Raw genomic sequence first — 16872 nt, 5'->3', positions numbered from 1 at the left:
TTGGTGTAATTCTTTGAGGAAGTGACAGAAACCCAGTAGCTTTATTTTAGGTGATTAATCACGAAAGACAAAATTGCCACTTCATCCTGCACAAAATGGATTTCCACACTGTCGATTGCAATCCAACTGAATTTTAAGAAAAGATGGAAGTTATATTGGAGGCCCTGCATTTCAAATCAAAAGCAGCCAAATTTGTAAAACAAATCTGTGCCACAGCCTATTTAATCATAGCTTCAGTAATTTACTCCAAATAAAAAGTAGAAAGCAATTAACATTTTAGTGATCAGGAGTTAGTTTGTCTCATGTGAGTGAGCTGCCCACTGCATGCTAATGTAACTGCATTACCTGATTCAATCTTGTTTCCATTCAAAGGTGTAGTATTGTTTCATTAAAGTTATGAAATAATTTTAATTTGCATTTTATTGCTTGTGTGCAGATAAACCTTCCTCCCACCGTCAGCTTAGTTAGTATGGGAACTTAACTATATGGACAGAAAACACTTTGACTACTAAATCACACTGAATGCACCTCAGCTTTGGCCGTCTCATTTCCCCCTCCCCCAGTGCCCTGGGAGTCAAGCAACCTGCTGTGTTCATTGATTAGATATGCACATAGTGTGCATTGTGTGAAATATTATCACATGCAAAACACTCTTGGAGCCCCAAACCAGGCAGAATTAACGCCTTCAGGAAAAGGTGTAGGAAGTGCATTTAAAATACAAAATGAATTAAAGAAAGCCCTTTGAAAATCATGTTTTTCAAGAAACTCAGGACTATTTTAATGCCTTTAGCCTGAGGAGCTGGTTCATTTTGATCCCCACGTACACTCTGAATCTGTTCCTGCATAGTAAATAAAAGCGTCACTTTTACACTTCAGTTAGTCTCACACTAAACTGGTGCTAATGGAGTTTATTTCTTCTGGCCAAGATCTAGAGGACAGCAATCAGGAATATGCTGGGCCACAATGCTGGAGGTCACATTTGGACCATGACCACTCGCCCAGTCCAGCACTGTTTTGAGGGTAGATGAGTGGGATTTTTATTTGCATGAGCTCATCAGGTACTTGCAACACTGTCCACTGGTTCTGTCCTCTTGGTGCGAGGTTCTGTGCCTCTAGGAGAGATGCATTCTGTGCCGTTTCTCTTGCAGAGGAATGTTGTCACAGTGGTGAAGAAATGTCTCCTTCAACAAGGCAGCTGGTAAACAGCTTGGAGTTCTCTCTGGGTGATTTTCTTTTATAAGTGAGGGGAATGAACCAAGATTGGGTTGCAGTGGGAGGAGAGATCCCCTGAGGTTGGTCTGGAGAGAGGAGGGGAACTTCTTCAGGTTAAGCATCCCTGGAAGAGGCATCGCAGTGTGGTTAAAATTGTATCAGAGATAATGGGAACTGCAGATGCTGGAGAATCTGAGGTAATAAAGTGTGGAGCTGTATGAGCAGCAGGCCAAGCAGCATCTTAGGAGCACAAAAGCTGACATTTTGGGTCTAGACCATCTGTAGTTCCCATTATTTCTGAATCAAGACTGGGCAGGGTTAGGGCTCACACAGGCCCAAGGCAGGTTTTTAGTTTTGCTTTCAGTTAATTGAGAAGGATTCTGCTGGTTGCTGAGCTAAAAGCTTGAGTCCCTGGCTGCTATACTGAAGTCTTGGACAACGAGTCTTCCTGTTATAAGTCAAAAGGGGCAGATTGTTTCTTTCTTCTGGACTGGAGAGAGACAGCACGTGAGAACCAGAAGTGTTACTCAATTGCATTTCTTCCAAAGGGTCTGTTGATATTTAGTGTTGATGATTAGTGGTCAAGTAATATATCATCTTGTTAAGTATTTCAGTGGAGTCAATGTTATACCAATTCTTTGCTTTTGCATTTTAACTTTGTTGTAAGGATACAGTGTATATTTATTGACGCCTAGTGGTAGACCAATCAAATCACATCTGGAACACAGCACCTTACATTTATCTTTCAACAGATATAAAAGTTAGGGCCTTACAGTACGTTTTTGGGGGATGGTGGTCTGGTCTGGTCCATAACATTGGTGACATGTGCTTTGCAAAGAGTGGGCAGCAATTCTGCGGTCAGCAAGTCATAGTGGGGATCCAACTAGATGGCGGCAGGCTTAGCCGCTCCTTTTGGGGCTCCATGCAGCTCGCCCGTTCTCTTTCTCTTTCTTTCTCTGTCCTTTTTCTCTCTCCCTTCTCTCTCAGTCTGGGGTAATTCTATCCCCCTCGACCTGTATTAACTACCGACCCAAAGGAGCCAGGTCGTGGCCAGGACCCACGTGGCAGGAGCTGAATGTGCTGGTTTGTGTCCTGCACTGATGGCGGATTGAGCCTGGGCCGGAGCAATGGCAGCAGATCAACAGTGGGCCGGCGAGAGCAGGCTGTGAAGCAGTGGCAGTGAGAGCAGGACCGGTGAGGGGGCAGCGGACGGTGAGACCGGGGCTGGTGAGGTGGCAGTGGGCAGTAAGCGGGGGCAGTGGGCATGAGATCGGGGCCAGTGTGGGGGCAGTGGGCAGTGAGAGCGAGGCCGGTGAGAGGGCAGTGAGAGGTGAGAGTGGGCCAGTGAGGGGGCAGTGGGAAGAGAGAGCGGGGCCGGTGAGGGGGCAGTGGGAGGAGAGAGCGGGGCCGGTGAGGGGGCAGTGGGAGGAGAGAGCGGGGCCGGTGAGGGGGCAGTGGGAGGAGAGAGCGGGGCCGGTGAGGGGGCAGTGGGAGGAGAGAGCGGGGCCGGTGAGGGGGCAGTGGGCGGTGAGAGCCGGGCCGGTGAGGGGGCAGTGGGCGGTGAGAGCCGGGCCGGTGAGGGGGCAGTGGGCGGTGAGAGCGGGGCCGGTGAGGGGGCAGTGGGCAGTGAGGAGGCAGTGGGTGGTGAGGGGCAGTGAGAGGTGAGAGCGGGGCCGGTGAGGGGGCAGTGGGAGGAGAGAGCGGGGCTGGTGAGGGGGCAGTGGGCGGTGAGAGCGGGGCCGGTGAGGGGGCACTGGGCGGTGAGGGGGCAGTGAGAGTGGGGCCGGTGAGGGGGCAGTGGGCGGTGAGGGTCAGTGAGAGGTGAGAGTGGGGCCGGTGAGGGGGCAGTGGCCGGTGAGGGGGCAGTGAGAGGTGAGAGCAGGGCCAGTGAAAGGGCAGTGGGCAGTGAGGAGGCAGTGGGTGGTGAGGGGCAGTGAGAGGTGAGAGCGGGGCCGGTGAGGGGGCAGTGGGCGGTGAGAGCCAGGCCAGTGAAAGGGCAGAGGGCGGTGAGGGGGCAGTGGACGGTGAGAGGGCACAGAGGTGTGAGCGGGGCCAGGAGGGGGCAGTGGGCAGTGAGGAGGCAGTGGGCAGTGAGAGGTGAGAGCGGGGCCGGTGAGGGGGCAGTGGGCGGTGAGAGCGGGGCCGGTGAGGGGGCAGTGGGCGGTGAGAGTGGGGCCGGTGAGAGGGCAGTGGGCGGTGACGGGGCAGTGGGCAGTGAGAGCGGGGCCGGTGAGTGGGCAGTGGGTGGTGAGAGCAGGGCTGGTGAGTGGGCAGTGGGCAGTGAGCGGGCAGTGGGAGGAGAGAGCGGGTCTGGTTGGTGAGTGGGCAGTGGGCAGTGAGAGCGGGTCTGGTGAGCGGGCAGTGGGCGGTGAGCGGGCAGTGGGAGGAGAGAGCGGGGCTGGTGAGTGGGCAGTGGGCGGTGAGCGGGCAGTGGGAGGAGAGAGCGGGTCTGGTTGGTGAGTGGGCAGTGGGCAGTGAGAGCGGGTCTGGTGAGCGGGCAGTGGGCGGTGAGCGGGCAGTGGGAGGAGAGAGCGGGGCTGGTGAGTGGGCAGTGGCTGGTAAGTGGGCAGTGGGAGGAGAGAGCGGGTCTGGTGAGTGGGTAGTGGGTGGTGAGTGGGCAGTGGGCGGTGAGAGCGGGGCCGGTGAGGGGGCAGTGGGCGGTGAGAGCGGGGCCGGTGAGGGGGCAGTGGGCGGTGAGAGCGGGGCCGGTGAGCGGGCAGTGGGCGGTGAGAGCGGGGCCGGTGAGCGGGCAGTGGGCGGTGAGTGGGCAGTGGGCGGTGAGAGTGGGGCCGGTGAGCGGGCAGTGGGCGGTGAGAGCGGGGCCGGTGAGCGGGCAGTGGGCGGTGAGTGGGCAGTGGGCGGTGAGAGCGGGGCTGGTGAGCGGGCAGTGGGCGGTGAGAGTGGGGCCGGTGAGCGGGCAGTGGGCGGTGAGAGCAGGTGGCATGGTGGCTCAGTGATTACTGCGGCTTCACAACACCAACAACCTGTGTTCGATTCCACCCTCAGGTGACTATTTGTGTGGAGTTTGCGCATTTTGCATGTGTTTCCTCCAGGTGCCCCAGTTTCTTCCCGCAGTCCAAAGTTAGGCTGGGTGGATTGGTCATAAACTGCCCATAGTGTCCAGGGATGTTTAGGTTCGGTGGGTTGGTCATGGGAAATCAGCAGTGGGGGAATGGGTCTGCTTTTCGGAGGGGCGGTGTGGACTTGTTGGGCCGAATGGCCTGTTTCCACCCTGTAGGGATTCTATAGTTTTTTTTTCTCATCTTATTCTAAGTTATTGTGAATGACGCTAAGTGTGTACGCTGAAGGTACACACTTTTCACTATGTTTTTACATTGAATACACGTGACAATAAATGATTCAATTTAATTCAATTCAAAATCGTGATGCAGGATGAAATGGATTTGATCCTTATTTTGATTGTTTCCGCAGGAGTCCGCTGGAACCAATGACCAGTATCCAGTATACTTCATTGCCTCCCACAGTCCAAAGATGTCCAGGCTGGGTGCATTGGCCATGCAAATTGCCCATAGTGTTCAGGGATATGTAGGTTAGGTGGGATGTGGGGGGATGGCGCTGGCTGGGATGCTCTGTGGGTTGGTGTGGACTTGTTGGTTCGAAAGAGGCTGTTTCCATGCTGTCGGAATTCTATGATGAATTTCGCATGGACAATCCACCTAGAATGTGGGAGGAAACCCACACAGACGCAGGCAAAATGTGCAAATTTCTCACAGACAGTCACCCGAGGCTGAAATTGAACCCAGATCCCTGGCACTGTGAGGCAACAGCACAACTAATGGGCGGAGCTGGATGAACACAGCAGGCCAAGCAGCATCTCTGGAGCACAAAAGCTGACGTTTCAGGCCTAGACCCTTCATCAGAGAGGTCTCCGATGAAGGGTCTAGGCCCGAAACGTCAGCTTTTGTGCTCCTGAGATGCTGCTTGGCCTGCTGTGTTCATCCAGCTCCACACTTTGTCATCTTGGATTCTACAGCATCTGCAGTTCCCATTATCACAGCACAACCAATGTGCCTCGCTTAACTGAATTTCTCCTCTTTAAGCTCACAAATACTGAATTAAATTGCATTGTTAATACTATTTGGGCAGTCAATTAAAATCAGGACGTAGTTTATTTTCTGATTCACCGAGACTCAGTTTCAAGCCGGATTAGCTATTAGCACTGTGATTAATAATTTGCTTAAAGAAAACCTGACCATAATGAATTTACAGATTGTACCAACAACCTTATTAACTTGAATCTGACAAATTTGGGAGAGATCACCGGCAGAGTTTTACGGAACTTATTTGTGCTAAATGTTACACCTCGAATTTACTTTATTTTTCAAGACTTTCTATTGTCACATGTGACTGAGAGGCTTGTGGGGCCTACTCAGAGGCCATTAGCGAGTCACGCACATTGCTGTAGGTCTGGAGTCACCATGGAGGCCAGACGAGGTAAGGATGGCAGATTTCCTTCCCTAAGGGGCATTTATGAGCAGCATGGGTTTTTATGAGCATGTTTGCATGGTCACCATGAGAGTTCAAATTACAGATTTAAAACAAAAATTAAATTCCACCCTCTGATACGGACGGATTCAAATCCGGCTACCCAGCTCAATGTGTGGGTCCGTGGATGATTTCGGTCAATAACGAAGCAGCTCTAAGTGCGAATCCTGATTGTGAAACAAAAAGCCTGCAATCTTATAGAACAGTTGCATTTCTATTGTCTGCTGTTGACTCTGTTGCCTGTTAATGCTCAGGTACATGCTCATAGGCTTCAGAAAGATTTAGGTAGTCAAGTGTCAAGCAAGTAAGATTAGATGAAACCAGTTAATGTAGCTTGAGTAGATCTAGTATTTTCCATCTGTAAGTGCTTGCAAATGTGATTTACTTAATCACTATGCCTCGTTAACGTGAAAACATTAACGACAGTCTATTTACTAAATCAATTATGGTTCAACAGTTTAAAACACTTCCAATCAAGCATGGAAATTTTGCAGTTTGATCTCATTCACTTTGCTTCCTAGATATACATTAGTAGATAAGCAATCTCCCATTCAGGACATTCGGGATAATGGGAACTGCAGATGCTGGAGAATCTGAGATAACAAAGTGTGGAGCTGGATGGACACAGCAGGCCAAGCAGCATCTTAGAAGCACAAAAGCTGACATTTCGGGCCTAGACCCTTCATCAGAAAAGGGAGAGGAGGAGAGGGTTCTGAAATAAATAGGGAAAGACGGGGAGGTGGATCGAAGATGGGTAGAGGAGAAGATAGGTGGAGAGGAGACAGACAAGTTAAAGGGGCGGGGATGGAGCCTATAGCGGTGAGTGTAGGTGGGGAGGTAGGGAGGGGAACGGCCAGTCTGGGGAGGACAGACAGGTTAAGGGGGTGGGATGAGGTTTGTAGGTCAGAAATGGGCGTGAGGCTTGAGGTGGGAGGAGGGGATAGGTGAGAGAAAGAACAGGTTAGAGAGGCGGGGATGAGCTGGGCTGGTTTTGGGAGTTTTGGGATACAGTGGGGGGAGGGGAGATTTTGAAGCTGGTGAAATCCACATTGATACCATTGGGCTGCAGGGTTCCCAAACGGAATATGAGTTGCTGTTCCTGCAAACTTCAGATAGCATCGTTATGGCACTGCAGGAGGCCCAGGGTGAACATGTCATCTAAGGAATGGGAGGGGGAGTTGAATTGGGAGGTGCAGTTGTTTATGGAAGTTTCCATTTCCAGAATCATTGATGTTTTATTTCTTGTGAATTACATGCGAAATGAGTAAAATCTCTCCTCCCCCCAGTCTGTCCATCTTCTGACTCACCTATCCGCTCCACCCTTCCCACTGACCAACCACAATAACCCCCTACCTGCATCCACCTATCTCCATCTCACCTATCCTCCCTCCAGCCCCACCCCCTTCCCTCTATTTATTTCTGGGTTCCCCTCCCCCTTCCCAGGTCTGACAAAGGGTTTTGGCCCAAAATATTGACTTTCCTGCTCCTGGGATGCTGTCTGACCTGCTGTGCTTTTCCAACTCCACATTTATTGACTCTAGCTGCCAGCACCTGCAGTCTTTCCTGTCTCCACGAGGAATGGTTCAGCTCAGTCCAGTGGCCAGATCACAGTTTCTAATCGCCTGATCAGCTCTTGTTTACTTGGACTGCATTCCTCCTTTTGTTGCTGAACAGAGTGTGACATTTCAGCGTGTGTCCCCTTCAGAATTAGGTTGCAGGGGGAGTAAATGACTGCCTGGAGAGGAATTAGGAGTGGGTTATGTCAGAAGCCTTGAAAAAGACAATGGAAACTGCTGATGGAAGTGTGATTCAGAAAGTGAGGGGTGGCCATAGCTTTACTCCAAAAAGGCTATTCACTATTATTTTACTTTTGGAGGGTTGACAAAGAAGTAATTCTCAGAATGGAAGGGCTAACTGTCCATTTTCTGTCTGTAATTGAGTTTACAGCTTTTCAGCTCCCAGATCACAATGTGTTTTGCACCATTGGAAAGAAAAATCCACTGAGCTAGAAACACATCATTTTGGAAAGCACTGTATTCCCTGCCATTCCTGGGAGGCTTGTTCAATAATTTTTTTAAAAATCAATAGAAATAATACATATATCTGGCATTTATGGTATGGCTCAGTGTGGAACTGAGTAAACCGGGACCAGGAAGTGACGGGTTTAATTTCTGCTCTGTACTGGGGTAGCTGTTCTTGGCTTAAAAACCACTGGTAACGCAATGTGGAGCAGGAGGGACACAGCGGGCCAGGCAGCATCAGAGGAGCAGGAAAGTTGGCGTTTCTTCAGAAGAAGGGTTCCGACCCGAAACATCAACTTTCCTGCTCCTCTGATGCTGCCTGGCTGGCTGTGTTCCTCCAGATCCATGCTGCGTCATCTCAGGCTCCAGCATCGACAGTTCTTACTATCCTTGAAAGCCACTGGAACTTGTTACAGTTGACTACGAAGTTCTTGATCCATTCCCACTCCCCTAATTATTAAACATTGCAACAGGAGAGGCAGTGGCCTACTGATATAATTGCTGGACTGTTAATCTAGAGTGACAGGTAGTGTGCTGGAGACCTGGGTTCAAATCTTGCTGTGAATGGAATAATATAAGAAATCTGGAATTAAGAGTGCAATGATGACCATGTATCCATAGCTGACTTGTTGGGTAAAACCCCATCTGATTCAGTCATGGCCTTTAGAGTCAGAATCGACAATCTTTCCCTGGTCTGGATGATGTATGACTCCACACCTACACCAACCCTTTGGGATGAGCAATAAGTGCTGGCTTCTAGAAAGTGACACCCATGATTGAATTACAAAAATGCCCTTGTTAAACACCTTGATGAAAGTATACTGGTGATTTCAACTGTATGCTAAAAGAAATGTGGTCCACATAAAGAAAGTTTCATGACACTCTTCAAACTGGGCTGTGGCTCTGTGTCCAATGATAGACTGTTTGCGGAGCTGTTCCTGTAGCACTTTTGCTTATACTAGCACTTAGAAAAGAAGACTAGAGAAATCGAGAGAAAAGAGCAAGTTTAACATGACTCATTTCTTTGCCCTAGAAGGAACTTTACTCTTTGTCTCTAGAAGACCGTTAACCACATTAAGCCAACTAACTGTAATATTTCTCAATGCCAGGTCAAGACAACTTCGAAATAAAAAAAGAAATTGGTCATGGAATTAGGGCATCATTGGCTAGGCCATCATTTATCACCCTCTGTACCTGGCTAGAGGGCAGTTAGAGTCAACCCCATTGCAGGGATCTGGAGTCAGACCAGTTCAGGAAGGCAGATTTCCTTCCCTAAATGACATGAGATAACTTTTGTCATTCTGTGTAACAGTGTGGACAATATATAACAAATGGTGAGTAACTAAGGAAGGGCAGCAAATGCTGACCAGCCAGACTGTCATGTCCATGCCCTACAATTTAATAATAAAATCCTCCACTCAGTATTTCGAACAAAATTATCTTTCCTATGTAGTGAATGGAAACATCCATTGCACAGCTTTCATTTCTGTCAAGCATGTTGTTACAGCTAGCAGCTGTGGTTTGATATCAGCCTCAGACCTGAACCTCCAACCCCTTTCTAAAGATTTACTGTTTCCTTTGCACCAGGTCTATTCCCGGCAATCCTGAATCTTGCCAGTAATGCGGTGATCTCCACCAATGCAACATGTGGCGAAAATGGTCCAGAGATGTACTGCAAGCTGGTGGAGCATGTTCCTGGGCGGCCAATACGCAACCCACAGTGTCGTATCTGTGACTCGAACAGCGCGAATCGTAAAGGTAATCTGTCAACGCCTGTTTATGACATTTGCCTTGATGTTCGCTGAATTAATGCAGGAGCCCTTTTACAAAAAGTAGTAAGCAGGTCTCGATTCCAAGATTCCCAACCCTGTGCCTGGTGGTCCCTTTAAGAGTGTGAGCTGTTTCAGTTTATGGACTCACACCCTCTGGCTCCAACCTGGATGGTATAATCAACTGCAACTTCCACAGCACCTCTGGGGTTGGATGATTTAGAAGGACGTGTGCGGGTGGTGGTGTGCCATTGAATCCATTGCCCTTGTCCTTCTGGATGGAAGAGGACATGAATTTGAAAGGTACTGTCGAAGGAGTGAGCTGCTGCAAGGCACCTAGTAGATGTGTGTGCATTGCTGTCACTGCGTGTCAGTGGTGGAGACAGTGAATGTTTCAGGTATGACAGAAGGGGAGTTTGACGATCGAGCACCTAAAAAATACCTCCAAACATGGGCGACTTGCCCACCATTTTTTTCTGAAGAACGGTCTGGGCCCAAAACTTCCCTGCTCCTCTGCTGCTTGGCCTGCTGTTTGCATCCACATAGTTATCTCAGACTTGCCCACCAGCTATCTGGCACTGTAAAAATGCCAATCAATACACGCACATTGGGTTGGAAGGGAGGTCTTAAATTTTTAGGTTTCAACACCTCCATGGTGCCCCATCGCCAGCCTTCTGCTGTACTTGGTAAAAGGTTTAATACAAAGGTCAAAATCATGAAGCTTCTCTTCATTGGGCCTGTTGGAGCAAGTGTGGTTGTCCTGGCCAAATAAGGAATTGCCTGGATCTTGCCTCATCCTGGATGTTTTGAACCTCTCCCCTGATAATAGCTCTCCCTTCACACTATCTGAGAGTGAGTGTGTCCAGTCTTTGTCCATGGCAAACTGGCCCACTTCCTGTTAATGCCAGCTTTGGCTGGGCAAGATGTAAATGGGGTTATTAAAGTTATTAGGCCAGGCCTCCCTTCCAGCACAGTATGTACGAGTGTTAAATCGCCCTTTAATTGCCAACTCTTGTGACGTCTTAGCTGAATAGTGACTTGCTTTGAAATTGGAATGAGCCATGGAAGCAGAAGATGGAGGAAGACAATTGAGCCTGAAGGAGGACATACACAATTCAAACGCAGAACAAATCTTTCTCTTGTTCTTTTTGTGCCTTATGTCTAGAGCGCCATCCCATCGTCAGTGCCATAGATGGCACGAACAACTGGTGGCAGAGTCCCAGCATCCAGAATGGGAGGAAGTATCACTGGGTGACAATTACCCTGGACCTGAGACAGGTGAGGGAAAATGAATAAAATAAACTGCTTTTAGATATTGATATTGTTTCTTTTTGCTGCATAAGTTCCTTCAATGAATCTTCTTGATGCTGACATTTCAATCAGTTCTGAAGACCATCAATTCCTGGGACAGTTGTTACTGGCAGTAAAGGTTGGTCTTGTTAGACCAATCTCATGGAATATTGTGTACAGCTGTGGGCACCTTGTTACAGGAGAAATGCTAATGCATTGGAGAGAGAGCAGAAGTACTTTATAAGACTGGTTCCAGGTATGAGAAGTTTCAGCAATGAGGATAGATTGAATAAGTTGAGACTGGAGAGGTGATGGCTGAGAGGAGATCTGATGGACATTTGCAAAACCATGAATGGGCTAGAGAGAGTAGATGGGTTCAAATTTTTTCTGCTTGTAAAAGAAATGAGAATGAGCATCCGTAGAGTGACAGTGATGTGCAAGTGAAGTAAAGGTGAGGTGAGAAAAAGCTTTTTTCGTACAGCAAGTCATTATGGGGTGGAATGCTTGCCTAGAAATATGGTGGGTCAGGCTTGAGGCATTCAAAGGGCTAATCACAAATGGATAATCGCTTGATTAGCAATGAGATGCAGAGATATGAGGAAAAGGCCGGACATCAGTGCTGGTGAATAGAGCTGGTGCAGGTGCAGTGGGCCAGAAGGTCTCTTTCTGTTCCAGAATAATTCTGTGATCCTGTTTAATGAGGTGTGGAGGTGTCGGTATTGAACTGGGGTGAACAAAGTCAGAAGTCACATGGGGCGGCACTGTGGCACAGCGGTTAGCACTGTAGCCTCACAGCACCAGGGACCCGGGTTTGATTCCACTCTCGGGTAACTGTCTGTGTGCAGTTTGCACATTCTCCCCATTCTGCGTGGGTTTCCTCCGGGTGCTCCGGTTTCCTCCCACAGTCCAAAGATGTGCAGGCTGGGTGGATCGGCCATGCTAAGTTGCCCGCAGTGTTCAGGGGTGTGTGGATTATAGGGAGATGGGTCTGGGTGGGATGCTCCAAGGGGCTGTGTGGACTTGTTGGGCCGAAGGGCCTGTTTCCACACTATAGGGAATCTAATCTAATCAAACACCAGGTGTTAGTCGAACAGGTTTATTTAAAGTCAGGTGACAACAGATCAGGGCTCTGAAAGCTCATGATTTCAAATAAACCTGTTGGACTATAACCTAATGTCTTGTGACTTAAGACCATAAGCCATAGGAGCAGAAATTAGACCATTCAACCCATCGGACCTGCTCCGCTATTCAATCGTGGCTGATAAGTTTCTCAACCCCATTGTCCCACTTTCTCCCCGTAACCCTTGATTCCCTTGACAATCAAGAACCCACCTATCTCTGTCTTAAATATACTCAATGAACTGGCCTCCACAGCCTTCTGTGGTAGTGAATTTCATAGATTTGCCTCTCTTTGGCTGAAGAAATTTCTCCTTATCTTCATTCTAAAAGTTCTTCCCTTTACTCTAAGGCCGTGCCTTTGGGCTGTATCTCTCCTACCAATGGAAACATCTTCCCAATATCACTCTGCCTAGGCCATTCAGAAGTCTGTAAGCATCAATTAGATCCCCCCATATCCTTCTAAACTCCATTGACTATAGACCCAGATTCCTCAAATGTTCCTCATGTGTTACTCTTTCCATTTCTGGGACCATTCTTGTGAACATCCTCTGAACCCACTCCAGGGCCAGGACATCTTTCCTGAGATTTGGCTCCCAAAATTGCACACAATACTTCAAATGTAGCCTGACCAGAGCCTTATAGAGCCGAAGAAGCCCTTCACTGTTTAATATTCAAGTCCTCTCAAGATAAATGCCAAAGTTTCATTTGCCTTCCTGACTACTGACTCAAGCTGCAAGTTTACCTTGAGAGAATCCTGGACTAGAACTCCCAAGTCTCTTTGCACTTCAGACTTCTGAATTTTCTCCCCATTTAGAAAATAGTCCATGCCGCTATTCTTCTTACCAAAGTGCATGACCTTGCTCTTTCCCACATGGTACTCCATCTGCCACTTCTTTGCCCACTCTCCTAAGCTGTCCAAATCCTTCTGCAGTCTCCCTGCATCCTCAATACCATCTATCCCTTTAACTATCTTTGCATCATCTGCAAACTGAGCCAGAATGCCCTCAGTTCTTCCGTATAGACCGTTAATGTATAAAGTGAAATGTTCTGGTCCCAACGCTGACCCTTGTGGAAAACCATTAGTCACTGGCTGTCATCTTGAGAAAGACCCTTTTACCCCCACTGTCTGCCTTCTGCCAGAGAGCCAATCTTCTATCCATGCTAGCACCTGGCCTCTAACACCAAGGACCTTATCATACTCAGCAACCTCCTGTGTGGCACCTTGTCAAAGGCCTTCTTGAAGTCCAGGTAGATAACATCCATTGGGTCTCCTTGGTCTACCCTGCTCATTACTTGCCCTATTTTACCATGCACTTCCAAGTATTCCAAATGTCATCCTTTACAATGGACTGTAAAATCTTATCTACAACTGAGGTTACGTTAATCGACCTGAAATTTTCAGCCTTTTGTCTTACTCCCTTTGTAAACAGGGATGTCATGTTAGCAGTTTTCCAGTCCTGTGGGACCCTCCCTGACACTAGTGACTCCTGAAAGAGCAACACTAACGCCTCCATTATCTCTTCAGCTACCTCCTTAAGAACTCTGGGGTGTAGTCCATCTGCTTCAGGTGATTTATCCACCTTCAAGCCTTTCAGTATTTCTAGCACCCTCTCCTTACTTTGCTTTGCCCCAAGTCTCTCAAATCTTTGTGATATTGCTCGTGTCTTCCACTGTGAAGACTGACGCAAAGTAATTATTTGGCTCCCTCAGCTATTTCCTTGTTCCCCACTATTGTCTCTCCAGCATCATTTTCCCGTGGTCCAATGTCTACTTTTGCCTCTGTTTGAATTCTGATCCTGTTTAACAAGAAAATCTTACGTCTATCAGCGCTTGTATTCAGATTACAAAGAACCGAGTTCCTTTAGTATTGCTAGAACTTTGCAAAGTCTTAATTGTTTATTTGAGGGAGTGTGTAACACTGCCTCAGCACTACACTGAAGAGTCAGACTAGTTTAGTGGCTGAAGAGTGGGGTTGATTCTGACTCGAGCATTCTGCCACTCACATTGTACCTGAAGGCAAGATCGCTTTTTTCTCAGAACAAGTGTGTAGTCTTGGCAAGGATGGGTTTAAAATCTGTTTTTTAATGTTCTTGTAGCTTCTAGAATTTTTTCATTATTGTGACAAGTTTGCAGTGATGTTCCTGAAATTGGCCAGCACTTCAATTTGTCACCTTGTTTGGCACTGACTGACAGCGCGGAGGGTGCCCATCGCTTGTACATTTAATTGTTTGATGGATGACCAAAGCATTAACAATTCCCTCAGGTTTCTGCCTAATCCAGATCCAATAGCATGCTGGCTATGTTAACGAGGAAATGTAAAAGGTTACAAACGGAAAGAAAACTACCTTGACAGATACTGCAGGATGAAAGGGGAAAGGGCGACTGAGATGAATATGAGTTAACCTATAAATGCATCAAAGAGGTGCCTAGTGGGGCAAAGATAAACCTATCCAAAACAAAGCAACAGAAGCTGAACACAACAGGAAAAACGATTCGAATTGACAACAAGAGGGCACTCTGGGATGAAGCAATCAAACATTGAAGCTTGAAACAGGCAGAGCAGAAAATAATAAATACTGAGAGTAATTACTTACTCCTGATGTCCAGAAGCAAAGATATGGGTGATAAATTCCCTTCCAGTGAAGATAAGCTCATTATTTGGCAAATACAGATGTGACAGAGAAACTAAAAGGGCACAAACCAAAAAAAAATCTTGCGACTGAAGCTCGTGCTGCCAAGTTTCCTGCTGCCTGACAGTGAGGAATGGAAATAGACGATAAAACCTGAATAAGTAAGTAAAGTGAGGTGAGAGGTGTTGGAGAGGCAGTGAGTGGCTGCAACAATGCATACCAGCTGGAGTCAAATTGGGCAGAAAGGTTAGGTAACATTAAAAAGCACAGAGAAAGAGACCATTTCTGCTGGGAAATAGATCAGGGTCAGCGAATACAGGTCAGGGTCAGCGAATACAGGTCAGGGTCTTGCCAAGTATGAAGCTGAGGGAGGGCATTATGGGGTTGGCATAGCAGACCCGTTGATGTTAACTGCTATCGAAAAGCTTCTTTAAAATTGAAGTTTAAATAATTTTATAATTGAGAGTACTGTTACTAAATTGCACCATTTTCTGGTCAACCTTCACTGGTCAACAAACTGACAATATTGTACTGTCCAATGACAGATCTGTAGAACTAATGCTTTTAACAATAGGTGGAAAGGGGGATGCTAATTCCTTTTGCAGGCAACTGTTACAAATGTGCATTCACCACCAGCTGGCTGGGTTGCAAGCAGTGCCTCACAGTGCTGTTATATGAACACTTTTGTGTCTATGCAAAGCAGTGTTGAATGTGCAGTGTAATGAGAGTCAGGAGGCTATTAAACTCCCACATCACTTAAACTTTGCTCGTTTAATGACTCCAACCAGATGCAAAGCCTCGTTTTAAAAGTGCCACGTGAACCTTTCAAGCTTAGAATGGAATTTTTCTATTGATGGGAAAGAGGAGAATCTCTACACTATTTGACACAGAATTTTAAACAAAGGGAAACTATCTGCATCAATTAACTCTGCTAGCTCTGCCACCCATTGCTTTGTTTGATTCTGTCCTTTGATGGGGTTTGCTGCCTATTCCTAATTGTCCTTGAGCTCCGCAGCCATTTCAGAGGACAGTTAATTTTGCTGCAGAATTGCAGCCACACACAGACCCGGTAAGGATGTTGAATATTTTTCCTGCAAGAGCAGTAGTGAACTGGATGGCCCTTTGAGCAACAATTGACTGTTGAGATGAGCTATTACAACGGCAAATTTATAAATTGACATTGATTATCACTTGCTGACATGGTGGGATTTGAATACATATACCCCAACATTAGCTTGGCTTCCCAAGTGACATTCCCAGTATACCAACCTTGCCTCATCAGCCAGCTAGCACTCTGTAGCTGATGGTATTCCAGCCTTCAGTCCGATTCATATTGAAGAACCATTTCTACAGCTGTATTGGTGCAGTTACTGTATCACCAGTTCCTCCAGGGCAGTCAATGATAGGCAATAATAGAATCATTAGAATCCCTACCGTGTGGGGGCAGGCTATTCAGGGCATTGAGTCCTGTGAAGAGCATCCTACCCAGACCCACCCCCCTACCTTATCCCTGTAACCCTACATTTCCCATGGCTAACCCACCTATCCTACATTTATGTGAAGGTTTATCTGACACATCATTGATAATTTGGCTAACAAAGTGTGGAACTGGATGAACTCAGCAGGCCAAGCAGTATCTTAGGAGCACAAAAGTTGACATTTCAGGCCTAGACCCTTGATGAAGGGTCTTGGCTCAAAACGTCAGCTTTTGTGCTCCTAAGATGCTGCTTGGGCTGCTGTGTTCATCCAGCTTCACACTTTGTTATCTTGGATTCTCCAGCATCTGCAGTTCCCATTATCATTGATAATTTGGAGTTATTCTATCCTTCTGCAGTACATCCTGTTATGAATTTGCAAATCAGTCTCTTACGAGACTGACCCTGAAAGCTTCCGTGAAACTCCCGTTGACCTGCCGAGCTTTGGTATTGAAAAAGAATTCACTCTTCTGTGATAACAAGGTGTAGAGCTGGGTGAACACAGCAGACCAGACAGCATCAGAGGAGCAGGAACGCAGACGTTTCGGGTTTGGACCCTTCTTCAGAAATGGTGGAGGGGAAGGGGACTCTGGAATAAATAGAGAGAGGGGAGGCGAAGATGGAAGGTGGATAGAGGAGCAGATAGGTGGATAGGTCAAGGAGGCGGGGATGAAGCCAGTAAATGTGAGTGTAGGTAGGCAGTGGGGTGTCTTTTGTGCCTTTCCTCACAATGGTTAGTTTCTCGTTGCTGCTGTCACTCAGTTCTGTCCTCAGTGTGAGCTTTTCTGGCTGTCACAATTGATAGATACGCCCACACAATTGCACCCAAATCATTCACTCTCAGAGCTGG

At 47.5% G+C, this 16872-nt stretch overlaps 1 protein-coding gene across 1 annotated transcript in view; it reads left to right on the top strand.

Annotated features, from left to right (window-relative positions):
* Positions 1–16872, top strand: part of lama1 (laminin, alpha 1) — a 286034-nt gene that overhangs the window by 49822 nt on the left and 219340 nt on the right. The window contains exons 2-3 of the mRNA XM_048529540.2: positions 9327–9497; positions 10674–10786. Of these exons, the coding sequence (XP_048385497.1) occupies positions 9327–9497; positions 10674–10786 (284 nt within the window). The remainder of the gene's footprint in view (positions 1–9326; positions 9498–10673; positions 10787–16872) is intronic.

Source organism: Stegostoma tigrinum, chromosome 5, assembly GCF_030684315.1.
Source record: "Stegostoma tigrinum isolate sSteTig4 chromosome 5, sSteTig4.hap1, whole genome shotgun sequence".
Taxonomy (NCBI): domain Eukaryota; kingdom Metazoa; phylum Chordata; class Chondrichthyes; order Orectolobiformes; family Stegostomatidae; genus Stegostoma; species Stegostoma tigrinum.
Note: the sequence above shows the minus strand (reverse complement) of the source record. Positions and strands in the feature narration are given on the sequence as shown.